This window comes from Anolis sagrei, chromosome 4, assembly GCF_037176765.1.
Source record: "Anolis sagrei isolate rAnoSag1 chromosome 4, rAnoSag1.mat, whole genome shotgun sequence".
Classification (NCBI taxonomy): Eukaryota; Metazoa; Chordata; class Lepidosauria; order Squamata; family Dactyloidae; genus Anolis; species Anolis sagrei.
This window is the reverse complement of record NC_090024.1, coordinates 205400029-205425861: the sequence shown is the minus strand read 5'-3', so window position 1 is coordinate 205425861 and position 25833 is coordinate 205400029. Positions and strand designations below refer to the sequence as shown.

General features: G+C 39.2%; 1 protein-coding gene across 3 annotated transcripts in view; it reads right to left on the bottom strand.

Moving 5' to 3' along the window:
- LOC132773310 (receptor-type tyrosine-protein phosphatase V-like) overlaps positions 1–13396 on the bottom strand; it is a 76996-nt gene extending 63600 nt beyond the window's left edge. For 2 of the 3 annotated variants that reach the window (XM_060772490.2, XM_060772491.2), the window contains exon 1: positions 13211–13395. In XM_060772490.2, the coding sequence (XP_060628473.2) occupies positions 13211–13295 (85 nt within the window). In that variant the 5' untranslated portion in view covers positions 13296–13395. Of the gene's footprint in view, positions 1–13210 lie in introns of all 3 variants that reach the window. The other variant, XM_060772492.2, reaches the window with a different exon arrangement.
- Between the last annotated feature and the right edge of the window lie 12437 nt (positions 13397–25833).

Genomic DNA, 25833 nt, shown 5'->3' with positions numbered 1-25833 from the left:
GTGTCTCCCTGCTCTCTTTGTCTCTTTCTGTAAGAGTTAAAGAAACAGCAGAAGCAGCATTAACCTACTGGAAGTCTTTCTTTGTTCCAGGAAACTCAAAGGTCCAGAATAAAAGTTCATTGCAACAGTTTGAAGAACACAGGTACCAAAGCCTCTGACACAAAGAGCAGCTGGTATCTCAAACTTGCCTGGAAAGGAGATTGTTTTGAATGCATTTGTTTTTATGGCATTCCAGTGAAGAGAGACGATTTACTGTACTGTTTCTAAGAGCCATTACGTAATGATTTGGACTCATTATGGGGTTCTGAGTTATTAGATCAATAAAGTCTTCTGAGTCTGGACTCATTTTCATGGCAACCTGTTAGCAAACATTGTCCCTCAAACTGATGATGTAAATGAGTTTGGTCTGAACTAACAAGTGTCACGCTAGGAAAGTGATATTTCAAACACTGCTGAGATCTCCAGGGTAAAATTAAAAACTTCTTGGTGTAGATGAGTTAAAAACTGCAAACTGCACAGCAACAAGCTGTTTCCTGCAAGGGTTTTCTGATAATCTTTTCTCCCCCTCACACACTCATGCACAAACACCAACATGCATATGTGATTTTTACTCTCAAAACTTTAAAGTTGTTTCACTATGGAATTCAGAGTTTCAGACAGATTTTGACATATTTCTAGTTATCAATATTAAAAATTAATATTAAATACTTTCATCTTTAAACAGATATCAACAAAGCCTCTTCATTGAATTAAATTCCCTTGAAATACATTTATTTTATAGAGTCTTGAGCTTAGTTCTTCCCACTTATGGGAGTGGGGAAGAATTATAGGGGTTAATAATTCTCACATAGAAGCCCCCAGTGGTGCAGTGGGTTGAAGCTCTGAGCTGCTGAACTTGCTGATCAAAAGGTCACAGGTTCAAATCCAGGGAGCGGTGTGAGCTCCCACTGTTAGCCCCAGCTTATCTAATTCTCACATACTGCTACTGGATTCAGAGCTGGGCGCATAAAACTAGGTTTGCAGAAGTGGACTTCTCCCTTCGCCTCACAGCCCCCTTCCAACTCCCTGAAAATGTTCTGGGATGTGCAGTTTAAAATTCTTAACCAGAGAGTTCTTGGGATTTTGAAATATCCCATTTTCTACTTCATAAGCTAGATGGTGTGAGATACCTGTGGACAAACATGTAAACAAATGAGTGGGGCAGGTGAGTTTGAACAGTAACAAGAATGCAAAATAGTAACAGAAATGCAAAAAACATTGGTAGGGTAATGAAGTGGCAAGTTCAGTTTCAACAAGGGTCATATAGAGTAATTAGGGGATAAAGATGTGAGCCCAGATGGGTTAATAAACATATGAATACAAGTTCCGTATCTGTTGTGTTGTATGGGCTCTGGTCCAGAAAAGATATATAACAAAGTGGGCATTAGAACCTGCTACTTTTTGTCTGCCCACTGGTGTTATAGTCTTTGTGGTTTGCCAGAAACCAGAGTTTCTATTCAAACCGCTGTCAATGGACTGGAGTTTACACACAAATCCTAATTCGCTTCTGACTAATTTTTGTTTTTCTTTTGGAACCCAGAGCAAGGTGGACAGCCTTGCAAGGAAGATACATATTACTTTGTTTACCCTCAACTGGAAACTAGTTCCTAGCTTACAATTTTCTGGGACAATAAGCAATCATTGTGTACATATTATAGTGATGAGATCTGGCGTGGGTGGCAGAATAGAAATGTGAAGGCAGCCTGTGTGTCAATAAAAAAACTGTGATGAAGGGGATGGCATTAGGAAATGAGAGGAAGAGTTTTAGGAAGAATTTGTCATACTCTTTTGGTAGTTTTGTGTTTTAAATACATTGTTGTCCTTCTTGACTGAATAGGCTTTAAAAAAAGAAAAGTATCCTACACTTTGTGATAAATTAAGGAGTGACAGAAAATTAAATTGCATTCTCTACTGGGTTGTGCTTTTTCCAAAACACTGTCTCTTCTGCTCCTTTCCTCCATTTCTTTTCCTTGAAGTTTATCACTTGGACTCCGCAAGTGAGCCTAGACTCACTTGTAGAGAGGAAGCCCAATGGTGAAGGAGTCCTACAAGGATGTGGTTAGTAATCCTTAGTAATTGGCTTGCTCTGCTGGATGATGGGAAAATCAAAAGGCCTGCTGCTCTGTGGGGAAGGGGATGGATATTTTTGCCACTGGACAGAACAGAAGACAGGAGGCCAGCTGGCTCTTGGAGGGGAGGCTATTTGGAAAGGCTCTTTTCCAGGCGTCCGCGGTTGCAGACTCAGGCTTTGCATTTCCTTTTGAATTGGGGGTTGCTGCCAGCTTTAGTTCCAATCTAGGCAGATCCCAGCCATGAAAGTGCACAGTAAACACACTTTTGCTGTGGCAAAGACACAAATAAGCAGGATAAACCCAACGTTAACCAACAGCCACAGGATAAGTGAATGTGGAGGAGAACAGGAGAATGACTAACCAGAGCATGCTTCAGAAAAGAAGTATTATTTCAGTTTACTGAAAAATGGACTGATAAACAGAGTTGTAGAGGAAATCAGTGAGTGTCATCTTTAATGGTTAGAGTAACACTGTAACATGGGGATCAAGATTTTAGTTGGCAGTATGCACTCAAACTTTCTGGGTGACCGTGGCCTTGTCATTTTGAATTCGGCTTGTCATTTTGTGGTGAGCATAAAGTAGGAAGGATAATAGCTATGTATGTATTGTCGAAGGCTTTCATGGCTGGAATGACTGGGTTGTTGTAGGTTTTTCAGGCTATATGGCCATGTTCTAGAGTAGGGATCCTCAAACTAAAGCCTGGGGGCCGGATACGGCCCTCCAAAGTAATTTACCCGGCCCTCACCCAGGGTCAACCTAAGTCTGAAATGACTTGAAAGCACACAACAACAACAACAACAACAACAACAGTCCTATCTCACCAGCCGAAAACAGGCCCATACTTCCCATTGAAATACTAATAAGTTTATATTTGCTAAAATTGTTTTTTATTTTAATTATTGTATTATTTTAAGTGTTTTTGCACATAAGACATGTGCAGTATGCATAGGAATTCATTCATTTAAAAAAAATTATAATCTGGCCCTCCAACAGTTTGAGGGACTGTGGCCTGGCCCTCTGTTTTAAAAGTTTGAAGAATGCCATGAGAGGCATTCTCTCATGATGTTTTGCCTGCGTCTATGGCAAGCATCCTCAGAGCTTGTGAGGTCTATGTATGCCAAATTAAAGTCATTGGAGTCTAAACAGGATTGAATAAATAAATAAATAAACAAACAAACAAACATAGCAGTTGAACAATAACTATACCTGCTAAATGAAGAGATGCAGCTATGAAGATGAGAGGACAGTATTCTTACTTGGCCTCACAAACTAGAACACAAACTAGAATTTCTGTATTGGGTAATGCTAGAGTTTTCACAATGACAAAATAATATGGAAGAATGTTATCCTTTACTGAAAGTTATTTACTGGGAGAGAGGAATATCTCTTCTTGAGTTAGTCAATTTAAAAGCATACCTCAGATAAATGTACACATTCACATGTTCATGTTACAGTAAATGTGAAAACACTGAGCATATACCATCATACAATGTGTGACAGTATAACACTGAAAGTTAAGAAAAGGGCATTGTATCATTCCAGATTGCCTTTGCAGTTACCTTGATTACTACTTTGGAGCTATATTCCTGTAAATTCAATCTTCACATAACAAATGAGCTTACATAATTTGAAGGGAGCAACATTTCTTTTTAGTACAACAGAAATGACTTTAAAGGGTGCTACCATCAAGCACTTCTGGACTTCAGTATTTTTTCAGCAAAGAACCTTTGGGATTTACCTTTATCTAAGCTACTCACTAGAATGGATTCTTTGTGAAGCAATGTTTTTTGGTTTTCACAATTATTGTTTTTTTTTATTACGATTTGTTTTATGATAGAATGCTTATATTGTTTATTTATTGTTCAATGTATTGCTTATTATTTTTGAGGCATTGAATGGCTGCCTTCGTGTTGTAAGCTGTCCTGAGTCCCCATGGGGAGATGGGGCAGTATATAAATAAAGTTTGATTTATTAATGATTGATAATGTAAATTGTCTCTAGTTCCATCTGAATCTTCTTTTGAGCAAGATAAATATAGTAAATAAATAAATAAACATGACCTCCTTCTTGTCTGTTCTTTAACCCTGTTTCACTGTTTAGGCCTGTCTGCTTATTTCATTCTTGAGGCTGCCTTTTTATTTACTCTTTCAGTCTGTTCCTACAGCCATGATCTTGACTTTCTCCACATTTCCTGGCTTTGAGCTGTTTGAGTTGTCAACAGCAGAGCTCTGGCGCTCACATACATTTAATCAACAACTAGAAACTCATGGAATTTATCCATGGTTCTTTGGCTTTCCACCATTTTAGAAAGCATTTTCCTAAAACAAATGTAAATCAAATGGCCAAGAGGAAATTCAGCAATTCATGGGCACAGTTGAAACTTAATGGGGCTGTAGCTCAGCTGTGGTGAATATGTGGCCCTCCACATCTTGTTGGGCTTTGCTTTCATCAGCCTCAGTCATGGTGATGAATGATAGTTGTTGTTCAAGAATTTCTAGAGGTACGTGTTTCTGATCCCTAATATAATGCTAGAACTAAAAAATGAGGCCTATGGTTTCTCCCAGGCAGAGCAAATCATGATAAATGATGAAGCACTGTTTGGCAGCTGAGGTTAGGAAGGGCCTTAGGGAAGTGTTGTGTCAGAGACTAGTGATATGAGCAATTACGAGCCTCCTCATATGACAGATATTGATTGCTGCTACCTGGGTGGAATCAACAAAACAAGTGTGATGGTAACACTTGGAGATTTTCACTGCACACGCTTTCTGTGTGCACTGTATAGAAATTCACTTATCTATCTTAACATTGAATTCTGAATACCCAGTTCTTCAATATACTTCTGCCTGATACTATTTAAAATCATAATGTAATTATTACAAGATTGAAATCAGTTCTATATTGAAGGGAGACATTTCCAGGCAGGACTGGGCCAAGATGTTTTGCTATTTCAAGTTAAGAACAAAAAGATGTTGTTCCTACGCCTAGGGCACATACAGACTCCAACTGGACTGGCAGTTGAATTTTACATTGGTAAAATTTAGGTGCTGTTATTTCACTTGAAAACAACATCCCACTACACATACAGGTCTGTCCAGTGATACTTAGTTGCCACTCCCCAAATACCAGAGTGTGTTGTCAGCATTTCATTCTACCAAATGATAGTGCCATCCCCTTTCACTCTCCTCTCTTTTCCACTGTTTTGCTAAGATACTGCTGCACTTCTGGTTGCTGTGTGTTGCGGTTTGTTAGTTTATATTGAATCTACACAGCAGTCTTCCCAGTTCCAGATCCCAAATTGAAGTACACAGAGTATAAAAGGAAAAATGTCTTTACTCTTGAGTAATTGACACATGCAGCTTTATAAAGAAAAATACAGTAGCCTTGAAAACACATTGTCCATCATTGTCCATCGCAGAAGAAAAAACACTTACAAAACAATGCATTAATCTGCTTCTTTCCAGCAAACCTTGCAGCATAGCTCCATCTCTGATTGCTTCATTTCACCCACTACTAGCATCAAGAAAACCTTCACCTGATATACATTCACCTTAACTTGATTGCTACATTGTCCATGTGTTCTTCCTCAACACACATATAAGCAAGGGATGATTCTTGTCAAGACTTACACAATCATTTACTGTAACACTCCTCCTTGTGTGTAGAGGAAAACACAATACATAATACAATTACATGGTACACTCAAAAATTCCCAAATCATTCAAAACATTCTGATGTTTCTGTACACTCAGTGGCTTAGTTAGTACATCAGCTAGATTTAGATTTGTATTACAATATACCACATCAATTTCACCATTTTTCACTGCATCCCTTACACAACTGTACTTAATATCTACATGCTTGCTTCTTTGTTTTACTCTGGCCTGTGTTGCCATTGTGATGCATGTCTGATTATCCTCATATATTGTTGTTGGATCTTCAACAGGTATTTGCAAGTCTTTAAGCAGTTGTTTGATTACACAAATCTCTGTATATGCTAAGCTAAGTGCACCAAACTCAGCCTCACTAGAACTTAAAGCTACATAACTCTGCTTCTTCGACTTCCAGTCAATTACAGCATTAGAAAACTTAACTAAAACCCCTGTTGTCGATTTCCTATCAGTACAGTTGCCGAAATCACTGTCTGTATATACCTGCAAGGATAGTGAATCATCTGGACTTAACGCCAAACAAAAATCTTGTGTTTGCTTTAAATATCTTGCCACCCTCTTAAGTCCATTCCATGCAGCAATGGTTGGGTTGCTTGCATATCTGCTTAGAAAATTCACAGCAAATGCAATGTCTGCTCTGGTGTAATTACATATGTACAATAACTGACCAATAATGCTCTTGTATAAAGCTTTCTCTTCAAATAGTTCAGCATTTTCCACTTCGTTTTGAAAACCTAAAATCATGGGTGATTTAACTCCTTTACAATCTTTCATGTTTAGTTTTCCCAAAATCTGCATTATCTTCCCTTTTTGGCTTAACACAAAACCTTGTTCAGTTTTCATAATTTGTACACCAAGAAAATATTGAATTGGACCAAGGTTTCTTAACTTAAAATGTTTTCCTAACTCTTCTGCAAACTTGTCAATTTCTGCTTGAGTTTCAGCCAAAAATGATACATCATCAACATACACAAACAATACTTGATAATCATGTTGTACATTTCTTACATACACGCATGGATCTGCTCTGCTTCTCTGGAAACCCATTTTGGTCAAAACATCATTTAAACAATCATTCCAGAGAAGTCCGGCCTGTTTCAATCCGTATAAGGCGCGATTCAACTTAAAATATGTATTGGTATCTCTGTACTTTGAACCTGGTGGAGGTACAATATATATATTCTCCTTTAGAGTAGCATTCAGATATGCTGTACTTATGTCAAAATGATATACCTTTAAATTCAAACATGCTGCAAGAGTTAAAATCAATCTTACAGAATTAGGACTAACAGTGGGCGAATACACCTCTGTGTAATCTATGTCCTTAATCTGTGTAAACCCTCTAGCAACAAGACGCGCTTTGTACCTTACTTGACCATTAGCATCAATCTTTTGCTTAAAAATCCATTTTGTGTCAATAGGATTACTCCCTCTTGGTAAATCTGCAGGTTCATACACATTTAACCTTTCCATGCTTTTCAGCTCTTCATCTATAGCCTCTAACCATTTTTCTTTCTCTTCTTGTGGCAAACTTTTTATTTCCTCAAAACTTTGAGGCTCATAATTAACTAAACATACTCTTACATTTTGTATTGTGAACCTGTCAGGTTTCTTTCTGGTTCTTTCACTTCTTCTGAGTAAAATTTCCTGACTAGTTCCCTCTCCAGGATCTTCATTCACCTCATCATCCTCATCTGAGGGCCTAGGCCTCTTACATTTTCTAATTATAGGCTTACTTATGAGTTGAGGTGTAGCAGCACTTTCTTGCTTTGTGTTTTGTCTACCTTGCTCATGAGTTTCCTCTTTTGAAATAGGAAAGAAAACTTCCTGATTAGCATGAATCTTATCCCAATTCTGGCTACAGGCAAAGTTAGCAGATCTTGATATAACAATGTTTCCTTCATTATCTAAAAATCTCCAAGCTTTGGCTCCCTGTGCATAGCCAACCATTGTTAATCTCCTGGCTTTATCTTGGCCTTTCCTTCTCAATGGTTTGGGTATGAACACCCATGCCTGTGTCCCAAAATTCCTTAAATGCCCTAATGGAGGCTTCTTGCCATATAACATAAAATAAGGAGTGTTCTGAATAGGCTCACACCAGAGTCTATTAATTAAATAACATGCAGTCATTACTGCTTCTCCCCATAGATTTTGGGATAATCCAGAATCTTCTAACAAAGAATCTTTCACTGTTTGAACTTTTCTTACTAGTCTTTCTATCTTTCCATTTTCTGCACTTTGATAAGCACATGTGAGTCTGTGCTTTATCCCCTCTTTTTTCAGAAAATTTTCTAAACTATGTGAGGTAAACTCTCCTCCTCTGTCAGTTTGGAGAGCCTTTACTCCTACTCCAAATTGTCTCTTCACATATGCCACCCAATTCTTAATAATCTCAAAAACTTCACTCTTTTGTTTCAACAAAAAACACCAAGAAAAACAAGAATAGTCATCTAATATACACAGTATATAACAGGCTCCACCCTTACTCGGTTGAAACGGTCCGATTAAATCAGCATGTACTAACTGAAACTTTTCTTCTGAGTTTCTTAAACTTTTCTTACTAATTGGAGCTGACTGTGCTTTAGTTTTCTTGCATACATTGCAATCTAGAAACTTCGTGCAATGTTTTAATTTTATGCCTTCACTAAACTCTGGCATTTTATACAACACTTTGAAACTTGGGTGACCTAATGTTCTATGTAAATCATGAATGCATCCCTGGTGTAATGGAGCATTCTTACTTACTACATTTACATCACTTGTGTTACCTCCTGAGGTCAACACATACAAATCTCCTTGTAATACACCAGTTCCACATAACTTATTCCCTTTCAAAATTCTGACTTTTCCTCCAGAAAAATTAACTTCATAACCTTCTTTATCCAGTTTTCCAACTGATAATAAATTGTACTCAATCTCTGGAACTAAAAATACATTCCTTAATGTTTTACCCAACTGCTTAACATAAACTTCCCCTTGTCCCTGTACTTTGTACTGTTTTCCATCTGCAAGGGTAACATTTGAACATTTAGGATTTAGAGGGTTACAAATCAAACTTTTGTTGTTCACTATATGCTGTGAACATCCAGAGTCCACATAAAATATGTCTTCATCTGTTGGACTCCCTTGGGACTTCACAATGCTGACATGCAAGGAACTCCTCCTCTGGTTCACCTTCTTCCATCCTTGCTTCTTCTGCTGCTGTTTTGGACAATTCCTCTTTAAATGTTTTGGAGACCCACAATTGAAGCACCTTCTTACCACACAAACTTTCTCTTTCTCCTCCTCGAGTGCAACTCCGGCTGACTGCTTTCCTTGAGAATGCCCTGCTGTATTTGCAGTCTCCAGGCAACGATCTCTTCGCCTTTCGCAATCAGCAAGAATTCTAGCAGAAATATATTGGAGGTTTAATTGTGCTTGTGGGAGTGATTCCAAAGAATTTACTATCCCATCAAACGAATAATCCAAGGATGACAGGACAATGAAACATTTGTTTGGCTCTGTGAGATGAAAGTCTCTCTCCTCCAATTGCAAAAACAAACTCTGCAATATCTGCAAATGGTCTTTCAGACTTTCATTCTTCTCCAGTCTCTTCCTGTAAAGTCGTCTTGCCAGTACAGCCACTGTTGCTGCCGAACTGGAAGCATGTACTTCTCTGAGTCTCACCCAAATTGTGTTGGGAGTTGGCAGACTGCTTATATGAACCAATTGTTCATCGTCGACTCCTAACATCAGAGTAGACCTTGCTCTTTCCAGAGCTCTCAGCTGCTCTGCTGTAGCTGGCTGCTGCACTGGGTTCTCTGTACATTCCCACAAGGATTCTCTCCTCAAATAACTTTCCATTCTGACTTTCCAAATGGAATAGTTATTGCCATTTAACCTGGCCATAGGAAAAGCAAAATTCATTCCAGTATCCATCTTCTTGTTTTGCCAACAAAACACACAATGCAAAATCAAAAATGTCTTCAAAACTGGAACTGGAGAAAAATAATATCCAACTGGGCAATCTGGTCAGACTGGGCAAACTGGGCAGACTGGGCAAGCTGGGCAGACTGGGCCCATAACCTGTTGCGGTTTGTTAGTTTATATTGAATCTACACAGCAGTCTTCCCAGTTCCAGATCCCAAATTGAAGTACACAGAGTATAAAAGGAAAAATGTCTTTACTCTTGAGTAATTGACACATGCAGCTTTATAAAGAAAAATACAGCAGCATTGAAAAACACATTGTCCATCATTGTCCATCGCAGAAGAAAAAACACTTACAAAACAATGCATTAATCTGCTTCTTTCCAGCAAACCTTGCAGCATAGCTCCATCTCTGATTGCTTCATTTCACCCACTACTAGCATCAAGAAAACCTTCACCTGATATACATTCACCTTAACTTGATTGCTACATTGTCCATGTGTTCTTCCTCAACACACATATAAGCAAGGGATGATTCTTGTCAAGACTTACACAATCATTTACTGTAACACTGTGGTCTTGTTTTTAAATGCCTCCCCTGCTCCTTTCGTATTTTTATATTACACAACTGCTAAATGATACCAACTACAAGTTTAACTCACTGGGCAACTCTAAGTAAACTTATCATCTTTAGGTATTCATCTGGAATATGAGCATATTAATGTAGGCCTATATTAACGTAGGTGATTATAGGGATTCATGTCATAATGCATGTGAAGTCTTGTCAACAGAGTGTGTAATGTGTAAAGAAATACAGGAATAAGATGCCTAAACTAAAATGGGCATAACTACAAATAAGTCATTCACATAACATCTTTATTTTTTTCCTGATGTGTACAGCTGCAAAGCTACAAGCAAAAAAGCACAAACTAATAGAGATAGAAAGATGCTGGCTTTTGAGTGTTCTGGCCCTGACCAGTACTAAATGGAGCCAAGTTGGCAGCAGTGCAGATGTGTTGCCTTTCTCTACATGCAAAGTAAAAAACTGAGCAAATCTAGACAACATAGTTGCCCTATTCCAGTTCCTAAGCTGGTGAAAAATGCACAACTCCTTGACTGTCATGTGAGAAGAGATGACAACAGGACAATAGAAGGACAATGAACTTGTGGAAGCCAACCTCTTCCTCTGCTCCCTGTGGCTTCAAGCAGAGTTGGACTCAAAACCAAGCTCAGGAGGTTTCTCCACCCAATGTCTGGAACAAGGCCTGGAAACAGGGGCTGCCTGCCGAGTCATCACATTTTCCATAGAGTGGTAGAAAACACTGCAGGGAGCAGGGTATGTGAGTGGGATTGGGGGTTGGAGATGCTAGAGAGCACATTGTAATTGGAAACAGAAAAGGCAGCAGGCTGAGACACTAGCTGCAGAAAGGAAAACCCTGAAGTCTTCACAATATTTCAGACATCCACTATAGGAACAGCTGTGAGATGCTTGGTGCATAGCTTTGGAGGAAGGAGTCCTACATACAGGATTTGCTAGGACTGAAGAACACGACAAGACAATCTTCTTGTTTATATGATATTTTAAAGAAAGGTAGTGATGGAAGAACTGCGGAAGAGAAGTGGAGGGCCTTTCTGAAGGTTTTAATCTTTCAGACATGAGCTAATTTCTGTATCTATGGCAGGCAAAATGTCAGGAGAGAATGCTTCTGGAACATGGCCATACAGCCCGGAAAACTTACAGCAACCCAGTTCTTAAAAATTGCTGACTGGATATTGAAATTGAAGTCAGGACTGCTGTCCCTTAAACATTAGGCAAAACAAGAATTTGGGGCAGGTAAGTGTTCTCATGAAGGAGAGAAGGATGCTGCCATTGTTGAAATACTGTCTGTTCACGACTGCAGGCTCGTAGCCAAGAGTGCAGGATGGAGCCCTGGCCACTCTAAATGTGCTGCTGGCTTCCTTCAGAACAACCATTGTCTTACTTGGTCATGTTATCCTGCCTGTGTTTATTTTAATATCCTGGTGGAGCATATAATAATGCATAACTATGGTACTCCACCTACATTTTTCTTAATTATGCTGTCCTTCCTTATTATAATCAAGTCAGTCCATCACAACATCTTTTGTTACAACTGTCAAAAGCAGAGGGACTCATCTCTGCTTCTCGCAGCACCTTTTCATCATGAAGTTATAAGACTGGCAAGCTCCTTCCCAATTTCTATCCCAAGCAAGCTTCACATTTAGATGCATGTGGTCTACCAAGTCTGTGTAGGTACCTCTTCAGCCGCACCATTTCCAGATTGTCTGTACCAACATCTGATAGTACACAAAGTATAGATGCCAAACAGGTTAAACAAGTTTCCAGGAAGCCATAGAACACCAACTCAGTCCTCTAATAAGGCCATGCACTGTTTCCCATAGCTTCAGCCATGCAGGAATCAAGTTTCTTTCTAAGCTAAGCAGCAGAGAGACTGTAAAGCCCACACCTGCGCATTGTTATAAAAGCAATCTATTGTTCTGCAAAAAGAAAAAAAAGAAAAAAAAAGAATAATGTGGCTCCACCTTGAAGACTAACAGATTTAGTCTAGCAGGCACTTCCACTGCTTACACTTAACTTCCTTTTCTGTCCCTGTTATGTGTGACCTGCACCCTGGTTTAGTCTCAATTTTAACCCTGACTGAGAGCAAGTGTGTTGATGTTTTTGTTCTTTTTGTTTGTTTTGAAGGAACATTTTTTTCTTTACACCCTGAAAACATGAGCACATATGCACCACTGTGTATAATTTGCTTCAGATTGGTATAGACAGAGGGTGTGTATGTGTTTTACTTAGCAAGAAAAAATGGGGCCAAATACAAAGGTGCTGCTATTTTGGGGCAATCCCTGGGACTGGATCATTCTGTCTGTCTATCTTGGGGAAATCTTTTACTGTTTTTGCTGCTTCCAGCAAATCAAACCCTATGCCTTCCACTGCAATATTTTTCAAGGATGCAACTGTCCTTTGTACCAAAGTCTGAAGAGTGAACCGAGGGTCAGGAAATCTCCACAAGCTCCTTCAGACTGTTTGACCATTTGAAAATAAATGCAGTACCTGGGAGTACCTCCAGTAGAAGTCAATGAGACTTGCTCTTGAGTGGACATATAACATGTTACAAATAAACAATTTAACCAGATATTAAAATCTTCACATATGCTCATCCCAAGACAATATCAGATTTCATGATGATGAAAGATCTATGTATGTACTAGCATACTCCATCCATCAGTTTTATACTGGTTCAGTTAAGACTAGTTCAGACTTGGACTAAAATGCTAACCTGTTATGTCAGGAGCTGACTTGAATCAAAAATAACCTGAAGCATATTCAGAAGATCATGCTACCCTATACAGGAGGAGGAGGCTCAGTCCAGAATCAATGGATGTTGTCCCAGCTATCCATGAAAGGTGTAACACAGCAAACATAGTAACTAGTATAAGCCTTTTCCCAATCTTCCCCCACTGCTGATTTCTCTTTTGGAACACCTACCTGTTCTTACTGTACTTCTCCGATATTCACCTTGCAAAGTCTCTCCTGGCTGTGCAATGAACAGACATGGCTGCTTCTGGCACATACAGCCTCCTGTCTGCTTTCTCAATTATGTACAGCGCACAGCTAGCAAGTCCCAGCTGGCCTTTGAAGGTTGCTTGCTTAAACGTGTCCAAATCCCTTTCTCCAAAGTTCCCTGCTGAGGAGGGAATCGGCACCTAAGACCTGCACTGGGAGAAAACAGGGAGTGGTTTTAAGCTGCTTGCAGCTCTGTCCCAAATGATGTGCTTCCAAACAACCATCTGCACATAGCCTTCATCTACTTCCGCTTGGAAGAGAAATTTCTTTTGTTCTCATATTTGTTCTTATTCTTTTGTTCCTGAACATAGACACAGTATATCTTTGAATGTGTTGGCTAGGGATGGTGGAAACTTTGGTTCAGTACTTCTGGAGGGTGCTAATCCAGATAACCCTACAGAGGCAAAGTGCCAGATACTGCCCAGCCTTAGCTGCAGGAAAAAATTATTGAGATTCTACTGAAAACATTGGTTGCAGGTGAAATGGAAACCGAGTATCTTTCTAGAGGAAACGTGTGTCACAAGACATAATTGCACAGTCATGCTGAGTGATGCTTCTCCCATTAAAGGTCTGGTGAATGCCTTCATAAACCTTGTGGGATCCAGAATGTAAATGATTATACTCCCCCAGAAGGGACAACACATCATTCTTATGGGGACTCTTGCTTTCCACACCTTTATTCTCATTTCCTGTGCCCTGCTACAGTACACTGCTGATACCCAAATGGACATGGTGGTGCTGGGTTTGGTTCTCATTCATATTCAGTGAATATTGTGGCCATTGTGCCAGCCTCAAACCTGTTCCTGGGGTGTTTAATTCCACTTCCTAACTTGGATTTAGAGCCTGAATAGAACCGCCCCAGGTAATTTTTTCTTCAGCTGCCTTGAATATATGATGATGAAAAGCTTGTGGGTCAACAGAAGTCAGAATCAGAAAATCAGAATTGCTGACTGGGAACTTGCAAAACAAGGTTGGAGAAGCTATAGCTCTCTTGAGGTTGTCCAATAAGTCCCATGTAGCCTGGCAGTGGTAGTGCATGATGGGATATATTATCCCATTAACCCAACAGGCTTCCTTTAGTTGAAGTGAAAGATGCCATCTGCCATTGTCAGTGCCGTAGGAGGACAGCACAGCACCACTTGTTCAGTTACTTCATGTTTCTGGATCAGGATGCAAGCACTGCCTCCTTAATTTCATGCCGCAAAATACTTGAGGTGAATCTGTCATCCCTCCTTTGGAAAAATGCATGTAACCTGATCTACTAGGAAATGGAAATATTGTTAAATTAGAACTCTTGAGAAGGTTATGGGGAATTGTGCCCTCTTGTGGTGCATAAGTATGGCGATTTAATATACTATTTGATATACCATGAGGAAGATGGTACATTGTGAATCGCAGTAAAGAGCCCTTTATTTTTCTTTCTGCTCTCATGAAAGTGCTGATCAAAGCTTGGGATCCCATTGAATTGACACATTGCAGTGAAAATGTGGTGGTGGGGGGAGTTTACCTTTATGTGAAGGTAAACTGCTATTGTCAGAAGATATCAGAAGGCTTGATAGGTTTAAGTGGGAAAAGTGAAGGGTAATGTGGGAAGAAAGAGAAAACAATTAACCACAGGGAAAATAAAATATTAATATGTAGTAGTAGTAGTAATAATAATAATAATAATAATAGGGTTACTGTGATATTTTTGGGATGTATGGCCATGTTCCAGTGGACTTGGAAAAATATTGCCAAGAAAATCGTTCAATAGTTTCACCTTAGAGTCTGCCTAGGTTGGAAACAATTTGGAAACACACAACAAAAATCCTACTTAGGAAACAAATATTTTTGTTTCACTTCTTCTTTCTTCTTCCTAAGAAGATGTATCATTCACTGAAGCAGCTTCATCATATTCTGTTTGTGTGCACATGTGAAAAAAGACAGGAAGAGAGAATTTTGCCCAAGATTTTGTGCACTCTCCTTCAAATACAATTGTGGGAAACCCAAATTTTGCCAACGTTTCACAACTGAATCTTAAAATTTGTATAAAAGATCGTAGTGAGCTGGCCCTCTTATCCCAGGATCTCATGTCCTTCTTTGCATTGTGGCTCAATGCTATGGAATCCTGGAATCTGTAGTTTGCTGAGGCACTAACACTCTTTGGCATAGAAGGCTAAAGACTTTATAAAACTAAAGTTCCCATGATTACATAGCATTGAGCCATGTCAGTTAAAGTGGTGTCGAACTGCAATAATTCTACAATGAACATACAACCATACAAAAGGGATGGGTTAAATTGGTGATTTTGATACTTTTCATCAATAGTTTGACAGTTTGAAGCTGGAAAACATGTGGAGGCAACAATCAGACTAGGGAAGTTACTTTTCCTCTGTTGCTAAATTGCTTGCACAATTTTTAAGGTTTTGTAGCAATAGGGAGGGAAATATCAGTCTTGCACACCATGATTTTTTTTCTTGCTTCCTTGAAATTCCATCTTCTATTGGACTTGGAATTAGCTGTTCTGGGTCTATTCTATCTTTGTGTGTAAGGAATGTTTAACCCCAGCAGCTAAATACTGCTGTGTTGCGTTACATCTACCATCGTTGTAATAGAAGTGCCTTGGGGTTTATTCTACCTTTGCGTGCATGGAATGTGGGTTCTGTTATGTTACATCCACATCATTCTTGACCACCAAAAATTATCTTCAAACAGTAACAGGTGGCACCAAATAAAGACTTAAGGAGCCCTGGAGTGACACCCAGTTCCAGAATAAAAACCCATTTGTATTCTTTTTCTTATTTTAAATAATGTTCTCTATAATTTTTACTTCTTTTCAATTTTTCTAGTCTTTCTAAGTAAGGGTGAGCAAGCAGAAATCTAGATAAGATGGAGGAGCTTGGTACATCTCTACCTTGTGGACCTCAGCAACTCCAAATAAGAAGCAGATATTGACCACACACATTCAAGCATATCTTTCCAGAAACAAGAGCTAGAAACTTATTTTTTCCTGCCAAACTTCTTGGATTTCTTGGTTCCCGCACCTTGTTTTCTATTCTCCTGAATAATTGTAACAAATACACAACTTTTGTCACACCAAAATTCCCAACTATATGGTCTACAGTGGGAATGAGCAAAATTGTGGCCTGTGGACATTGATTTGAAGTCCCCCAAAATGTGATGCAGAGGGCATTTTAATCATGTTTGGAGACCCAGTGGACCTCCAAGGGGCCCAAAACCATTTTCTCAATTAGATGTTTTACTTCAGAATGCCTAGAAATGCCCTCTAGGAGCTAGGGAGTTCCCAAAATATGCCCCCATGTTTCCTAGGGCTTTAGGGTGCATTTGGAGACAAAGGTGTTTTCTGAGGGAGCAAGTACGGTGGGGAGACATTCCTCCAGGGCCTCCCTTAGTCTTCTTAAAGAGTGTAAATTTGTGACATAGTGAATGAAATATTGGACCAAATGAGGCACAACTGGTTTACAATTCGTTGGATTTGAAATGAATGCCATGCAAAACTATATGCGGATCAATTGATTCTTTCTAAGCCTGACAGGACTACTTTTTTCTAGCACTCGAAGAAGCCAATTGTCATTCTGGATATCCAGAACAAGGAGGAAGAGGGAGGAAGGAAGAGGAAAAGAATGCAGAAGAAGTATTTAGCTACCAGCTTATCTCTGCCTACTCTCACTACGCTTCTGTCTGGTAGCCTTCTTCTGAAATGGATACAGGTTCAACAGTGTCCCTCTCGCTACATCCACCAGATGGTACTGCTGAGGCCACCAAATGGAGACAAAGCAGTGCTTCCATTTTGCTGAACTGCTGGATCACACTTAGTAACTAAAAATCTCATACTCTGTTTTCTTTCTTCTTTGAATTCCTTTTTAATTTCATTGTGTGGCTCTGCATCCAAAATGAACATTTTCCTTCAGTTCCCAATTTTCTAGCATTACAGAAAAACAGGTCACAAAACATAATCTACACCTAGGATTCACATTTTCTATGTTGTCATTCCTGCTGGGTTTCTTTGGATGATTAAAATGTATTTCTAACTGCTCATTTGAGGTTTTATGTTAACTGACGTGCTAGAAATGTCCAGAGTGAAGAAAAATGCCATCGGAGGTGGCAAAATTTCTATTTCAGGAAGGCAATGTGTTAATTGCCCTAACTTAACTACATTCCCTATAATAGTACTTACTTACTTACTTTTACTTACTTAGGCGATCCCTTGTTTTCTGAGGAGGATTGTCTTCCAGTACTCTTGTGGGTCCGTATGTGGCTGTGGAGCCCCATTCTTGCTCTGCATCTTCTTCCGCAGTGAGGGCATTGGTTTCTAGGTGGAAGGCGGTCTCGGTCGGGGTTGGCTTGATGCACCCTCCTCTTGGCACACTTCTCCCTTTCACCCTCCATTCGTGCCTCTTCAAACTCTGCAGCACTGCTGGTCACAGCTGACTTCCAGCTGGAGCGGTCAAGGGCCAGGGCTTCCCAGTTCTCAGTGTCTATGCCAGAGTTTTTAAGGTTGGCTTTGAGCCCATCTTTAAATCTCTTTTCCTGTCCACCAACATTCCGTTTTCCATTCTTGAGTTCAGAGTAGAGCAACTGCTCTTGGAGACGGTGGTCGGGCATCCAGACAACATGGCTGGTCCAGCGGAGTTGATGGCGGAGGACCATCGCTTCAATGCTAGTGGTCTCTGCCTCTTCCAGCACGCTGATGTTTGTCCGCCTGTCTTCCCAAGAGATTTGCAGGATTTTCCGGAGGCAGCGCAGATGGAATCGTTCCAGAAGTTGCATGTGATGTCTGTAGACAGTCCACGTCTCACAGGCATAGAGCAGGGTTGGGAGGACAACAGCTCCATAAACAAGCACCTTGGTATCCCTACGGATGTCCTGGTCCTCAAACACTCTCTGCTTCATTCGGAAAAATACTGCGCTTGCAGGGCTCAGGCGGTGTTGTATTTCGGTGTCGATGTTGACTTTGGTGGAGTAGTAATAGTAATAATAATAATAATAAGAAGAAGAAGAATAACTTTATTTTTATACCCCACCTCCATCTCCCCAAAGGGACTCGGGGCGGCTTACATGGTGTCTAGCCCAAATAACAAAGTTAAAACATAACACATTAGAGTGCATATCAACAAAATAGTAACAAAAGCAATATAACAAAATAAAAACAACAACATTAAATAGTGTATAAAATGAACATCAATATAAAATGAACATCAATAGCATTCTTGGGAGCATTTTTGAGTGATTCATAGAGCAGAAATTTTGGACTAAGTGGACAATTTGTAAGTAGCAGCTAATAAATCATGATATTATAGAAAAATGGTAAGGAGGAATAACTTAAGAGCAATTATTTGTAACAGCTTATTTTAGTATGAAAAGTGCTATTACTGGATAATTACTGCTGATGTTTCACATGCATCTATAGCAGGCATCCTCAGAGGTTGTGGGGTCTGTTGGAAATTAGGAAAATGGGGTTTCTATATCTGTGGAATGTCCAGGGTGGGAGAAAGAACTCTTGTCTGTTTGAAGTAGGCATGAATGTAGCAATTAGCAACCTTGATTAGCATTTAATGGCCTAGCAGTTTCAAGGTCTGGCTTCTTACTGCCTGGGGAATCCTTTCTTCGGAAGTGATTAGCTGGCCCCAATTGTTTCTTGTCTAGAATTCCCCTGTTATGGTTTTAGAGTTTTTTAATACTGGTAGCCAGATTTTGTTCATTTTCATGTTTTTTCTTTCTTTCTGTTGAAATTGTCCACATGCTTGTGTATTTTAATGGATTCTCTGTATAGTTTGACATGGTAGCTGTTAGAGTGGTCCAGCATTTCTATGTTCTCAAACAACATGCTGTGTCCAGGAGGGTGGACACTTTTGTATTTTTCACATGCTTACACAATAAATTGCTCTTTTTTCACATTGCATTGATTATGGGAACAAATTACTTTCCAAATTTCAAATAAATCAATGAATAGGTAAAATGTCAAAGGCATGCTGGAGAAATAAAATTATAACCCTCAGGAGTGATGTGAAATTCATTTTCTCTGCTGACATGACAGGGGGAGTACTACATAAGCAATGGAACATTTTCTTTTTAAAAAAGCAACACCAAAGCACATGAGCAACAAAATTATAATGTACTTGTAGCATGTGAACAATGAAATGAATGAAATGTTTAATAACAAGAATAAATGGAATTATGAAGTAAGATAATATTGTACTTCTTTTTTAAAAAGATCTCTTCCGTTCCAATAGATACTTCTTTCAGCTTATTTGTGTCGTCGCGCTTGGGGGCTATTATTCTTAATGAAGGAGGGATGGACGTGGCATCTTTCCCCCAAGGGATTGCTTCTTGCCCTCCTATAGGAAACTGGAATTCCCAAAGACCCAAAATGCTGTAAATAACTCAAAATAAGTTTTATTGATCACAAAGAGTTATTTCTTTAAAGCAATGAGCTGGAAACTTCAGAGGGGTGAAGGAAAATATACGTTACAGTCTCAATTAGTCCTGAGTCCATGATGTTTGAAGCTGAGAAGCCTCACCAAGTTTCCTCTTTCCTCAATGGCTGTGAATGCCGGAGCAAACCACAACCCCAGTTCAGATGGCCTATGTTTTGAAGACTCAGAATCTTCCTTTGGTGCCAAAAGAACCGGTTTGAAGGCGCTTGAGACTTCCAACGTCGTTCAGGTTGGTCTGAACATGAAGCACAAGTCTCAAGGGTAAAAAACCTCAGAACTGGTGCTAAGGGGTAATTTAAATCAGCGTCTTTTAGAGTCAAGTCTCTTAATCACGTCCATATGGAAGGAACTCTGATGGCAGAATGAAAAGAAAGGAAGCACTCCCCTTCTGCAGGAAGAGGTGGAGCCAAACAGTACTGATTGACAGCTATAAGTAACCAATCCATCCAACTATACATAAGCAGGGTAAAAAGGCAGGATTAAGCATGATACAACAGTTTAAATCTTGCAACTAACAGTTCTACACATAGGTGGCGCCACTTGCGCTGTCACATTATTCACAAAGTTTCCTTAAGGTACTATGGCTTTCACACTACACAATCATAGCACTATGATATTACTTTGACTGTCAAGGTTTCATCCTATGGAGCCCTGGCATTTGCAGTTTAAGTGGGGTACTTAAGAATTCTCAACCCGAGGGCTGTAGGATTTTACCAAACTACAAACTATTTCTGAATGGGCACAATGTTCTTTACAGAAAATAATACTGCACAGAAATATTACCTTTAGCAAAGAAAGGTCTGTTTACCAGACAAAACAGTTGCTTGCAAATTTTCTACAGAGAAAGTTCCAAACCGCAAATAATCTTTGAAAATCGTGCAATTTTAAGAGCTTTCTCACAGCAGGAATAAAATTGCCAAATGATGTTTCTTCCTTCTTAAAGTAAAGAATTGCATTTCTAAGGTAGATAAGTATCAGGATAAAAGAATTTTAGAGCCTGAAAATATTGTTGTTGTTTTTTAAAGCAGCAACTTCTGGAAGGCCCCATCCAATCATGGATACCAGTTACTTATAGAAATTATGTTCCCAGTGCTCTTAGGAATGCAGTTAAGGAATTGCAGATTGGGAATAAGCAGAGAAACTATGGCAACTGAACCAACCTGGCAGCCAGGTGAGCAAGAAATGCTTAGGCCCTGTGCCATGACATGTCATATGAGATAGCAGTCTCTAATATTAATATTTCCTGATCTTGTAATGTGAGTATATCTCCAGGAAGTGGAATCTCTCTCCATCTCCTCTGTAACTATGGGATGTAGCTATGCACCCTACTGGGAAAATTAGTTAGAATGGACCCACTAAGTCCATTGCTGAATTGTGAGTCAACATTTATGTGTCTATTTTGGACTATGCTCTAGGTAATCCCTTGTAGCCTGAGGATGATAGCCCTCCAAGTGTAGTGTCTTGGTAGTGAATAAATAGGTTGCTGTGGAGACCTATTCTTGATCTGCATAGACTTCCGTACTGAGGATATCGGTTTCCAGGTGGAAAGCAGTCCCGGTCAGGGTTGCCTTGATGCACCTTCCTCTTGGCATATTTCTCCCTTTCTCCTTCCGTTCGTGCCTCTTTGAATTCTGCAGCACTGCTGGTCACAGCTGACCTTTCGATGATACCACTGATAGGATTCAGGCTGTAATTGACAAAATTCTGAAGACTGAGCTTATGAGAAGCTTGATAGTTGAAAAGGTTGGATAGAACCAGAGCTTCAAAAAATTTACATAGCAGTTTGTATGATGATTGCACAAAAACAGAAAGGTCTATACACTTTGGACTGCTGGTACGAGAAGTTGTGGTGTCTCATTGAAAAACTGCAAACAGAACCACACTCAAGAAATAAACTCCATTTAGAATACACAATCAGAAAACCTTTGGGTCTCATTAAACTACAAATTCCCAAACTCCACAAGATAAAGTCATAGCTGTTATTGTGATATAATAATCCTATAACAGTGCAATGTGATAAGATCCTTAACTAAATGAAGCCAGTAGCAAAATCAAAATAAAGGGGTTTTTTTTATTCCTTTGGTTTCTCACATTATTTTCTTCTGTGTTGTTTAAACAAACCTGAATAAGAACCTTGCTGTTAAAGTCTAAATTGATCCCAAGAGAGATACCATTCCCCGCACAAGTTTCATTTTGCACAAAGTGCAAAGCCTGGGTGCAGAAAGCCTCACACCTAAAACAGAACTGCGATGTTCCTAACCACTTCCTCTTCCACCTCCTCTGCTTTTTCTCCTTCTCTCAACCATCTTGTCAATTTCGCTTCCTGTTATTGATGACTGTAGCCAAAACCAAATGGAGGCTGAAAAACATGAATGTAATGAATCAGTTCTCTATAAATGTTAACACCCACTCATAACATAATCTGTTGATAGTTTAAAAAAACAAACACAAATATGCTAAGTGTAAATTTGCTTGTATGGATGAGAGCCTTTGAAAAAGCCCCGACATGAAGCTTAAGTAACAGAGAAAACAAATTTCAGAAAGGAACCCAGAATAGGCCCAAATGAACCTGCAAATAATGTGAGCAGTATCCGTGAGTTAATTCACTTTAGTACTGAAGTCTTGCAGACACAACAACATCATCAGCTAATTTTCACCATTGCTGTTGGGGTTTTTTAATGTTAATTTTTGTAAAGGACACATAATACATTGCTGATTATTTTTCTCATTATGCAAACAACATAGAAGGAAAAATAAAATGCAGTAAAAGAAGGAAAACCAGCTAGACTCAATGGGGTATTTTAGGTGCTACACAGGAGTGCAGTCATCATCTCAGAAATATAAAACATGGGATGTTGTAAGTTTTTCTGGTTGTATGGCCATGTTCCAGAAGCATTCTCTTCTGATGTTTCACCTGCATCCTTGGCAAGTATCCTCAGAGGTTGTGGGGTTTGTTGGAAACTGGAAAATTGGGTTTATATATCTGTGGAAGGTCCAGAGTGGGTGAGAGAACTCTTGTCTGTTAGAGGTAGGTGTGAATGTTTCAAATGGCCAACTTGATTAGCATTTGATGGACTGACAGTTTTTAGGTTTAGCCTTTGACAATACAATATAAAACATTCTTTGCAACTTTTAACATTTGAAAACTCATATGCATGGTCAAGATGGGAAAAGTAAAGGAAGCTACATGAGGCCCCATAAGTTTGCTTTTGCCTAAGCCTACAGGGAAGGGCAACAGCTCACAATTTCTTCTCCCATCATTGTGTTAATTGAGTGAAAACCACTTTCACATTTTGGAATCAGTTTGCATCAAATGAAGAGCTGAGGACAGAGAGGGAACATGGGAGGAGAGAAGAGAAGTGCATACAACAAAAATACCACTTATATAAGATAAACAATAATAAAACTCAACAAACAGTTATATAAACATGCTGCACTGTTCAACCTCACAGCGACAACAAACAATATCATGCAAATTTTAGTACAGTCGTATCTTCTTATGAGTAGCTTGTAGTTTAGGAGAGAAGAGAAACCAGGACACTTCTAAAAGCTGCTGGAAAAGTGGGAGGCCAGAGGATTAATCTAAACTACCCCCTGCCTAACAAAGTAGAAGGGGATGACAGGATGTGCACAAAGCAAAAGCAACCAGAGTCTAGGTAAGTTACATTTTTGGACTACAGCCTATGGAATGTCTCAACCAGGATGGCCATTTGTCCAAGAAAGTAATCGCCCTCAGCTCTAAGTTAATATCATGCAACATAACATTGAATCGAATTTTTGCCGTATATATATTGTGTTCTGCCTTGAGTCCCCTGCGGGGTGAGAAGGGCAGAATATAAATATTTCAAATAAATAAATTTCAAATAAACAGCACTTTTCAAATACATGCTTGTATCCTTCTTAAAAATAAAAGTTTAATAAACAATTCCAAAGAATATTATTTCAGCATTTATCAAATATGTTTTAAGATGGAGTCACTTTTGAGACAGCAGGAATTCATCAGATGATAGAGAACAAAAGGACAGGAATCCGCATTCCCCCACCTGCTCCTGCAGAGGGTATTGAGACAATATCATGTGTAATCCATAAATAATGCAAAACCTCCTGGTTCAGCCTTATGGATATTACTGATATTTGTGCTAAAAAAAACACCCATACACAGATTTCACAAAATGATTCCCCCCCCCCCCCTTAAGACAGCCTCTACCTTTTGAAATTGCTCTATAGGTTTGAAGGAAATTCTAAAGTTTCAAAAGTCAGTTTGCATATTCATTATCCCACAATTCAAGTACCATTTACATAATTAATTTGTTATAAGCTTTAAATGGGGTTGTTTTTATTCAGAAACACAGGCAGAGAAGCCAAAGGAACTGAATCTCTGATCTGTTGAATAACATTAGTTCTATTTCCTGTCAAATGCTCTCAATATACGGCTAGACAGGAGATATATAGATATAAATAGATAACATCCTTTAAACATGAATACGTGTGCACGGCGCACACACATTCATATATATGGTGATGAGACACTTACTGTTTCAAGGTAGTTGGCTGGTTGTTTGTTTTTTTTTCCACAATCAGCAGAAGTTTAGTTTTTTATAAAGTATTTTGAAACAGAATATGATTTGAAATTTCTGTCTGTTCCTCAAACCTATTATTTTTTATTAATGTCTTACATATTGTGATGTTTACTGCTTGTGTAGCCATTAATTCTTACTCGTGAAAATATTTTCATGTTTAGGGTTTATGGTTCTTTTTGTTTACCATTCCACAATTTGTTTTTGCAATACTTTGAGAATTCTCCATGTAGGACCTCTTCACACAGGGCATTTTTTACCCATTTTGCCGCTTTTCATCATGGCAAGGAGAGGCACCAAAAGGTGCTTTTTCCTCCACTACAGGGAGGAAAGTATAGTTTGGGTACCTCCAATGAAGCTGCCTGCACTTTCCCTTCAATTTCCCCATGTGATGGCAGGAAGGGCAGTGTGGCAACATGCATTGCCATGCAGTGCTGCCCTTTTTGCCATCTGATGAGGGGAGGGAAAGGGTGCCAGAGCTCCCTCTTTCATCCCATCCATGTGATGATGGGAGGAAGGAAGGCATGCAGGGTGCCACAAGCTGCCCTGTGTACTTTCCCTTTTGCCAGCGATTGCTTGCGCAAAAGGACTGTGTAAAGAGGTCCATAGTGTTGTATAAAATTCAATGTCTATTGTGTCCATATCATTCCCAGTCATATTTGACACACATTTAGATGCCCATTAGCTTTAGTTTATCTAGATTCTAGATCATCATTGTTATTACATATTCATGTTTCTGTAATCACCCCGTTTTCTGGTTATGTGCTCTTGAAGCATTTGGTTTCGTTCTGTTTCTGTCTGCTGCCCTTTTTGCGTTATTTGGATTAATTATGCATCTATAAATATGCATAAAGAAAGCATATGCAAATATGTATGGAAATCTTGTCCTCCTTTTTCTTTGTAGGTGAAGAGGTTTTCCTTTACTGGTGTTGCATATGTGGCCACTCTGATACCAAGTCCTAGAGAAAACTCAGAATTAAGCAGAACAAGATAGATAAAATTATCTGTTTCTTTAAGAAGCCCCAGCAGATCTTATAATAACATAATGTGAGACAAACTGAAAGCCAGGGTGTTCTTTTCTGAGTGGATGATGCTCACTAGATATATTAACTTTATTAAGGTAGACAGCTTATTTTGAGCCCTTCATTATAGACACCAGCATGTGATGGATGCTGCCTGGCATCCCATGCACTTCTTATCTTCATCACAGAAACTTTAATACTTATATATTTTAAATGCTGTGATATTTGTCATTCTGACTTTATGCAATTTTCCTTTATACGAGGGTTGAATGAAAAGTAATGTCTCTGCCTTTGTAACTCCTCAGATGGCAGATGGCAGTACTGGTATGCGGCAGGTACTGGCTTGTTCAGTAGACTCTCCTTTACAGTTCCATTTTGGCGGGAAGCCTTAGCATTGAACGGGTGTGTTGTTAAAGTGCGAAATATGACGGTCGGTCAATGCGACTTAAGCAACGTGCAGTCATTGAATTCTTGATAGCAGAAGGTGTCACCCAAAGGAGATTCATCAG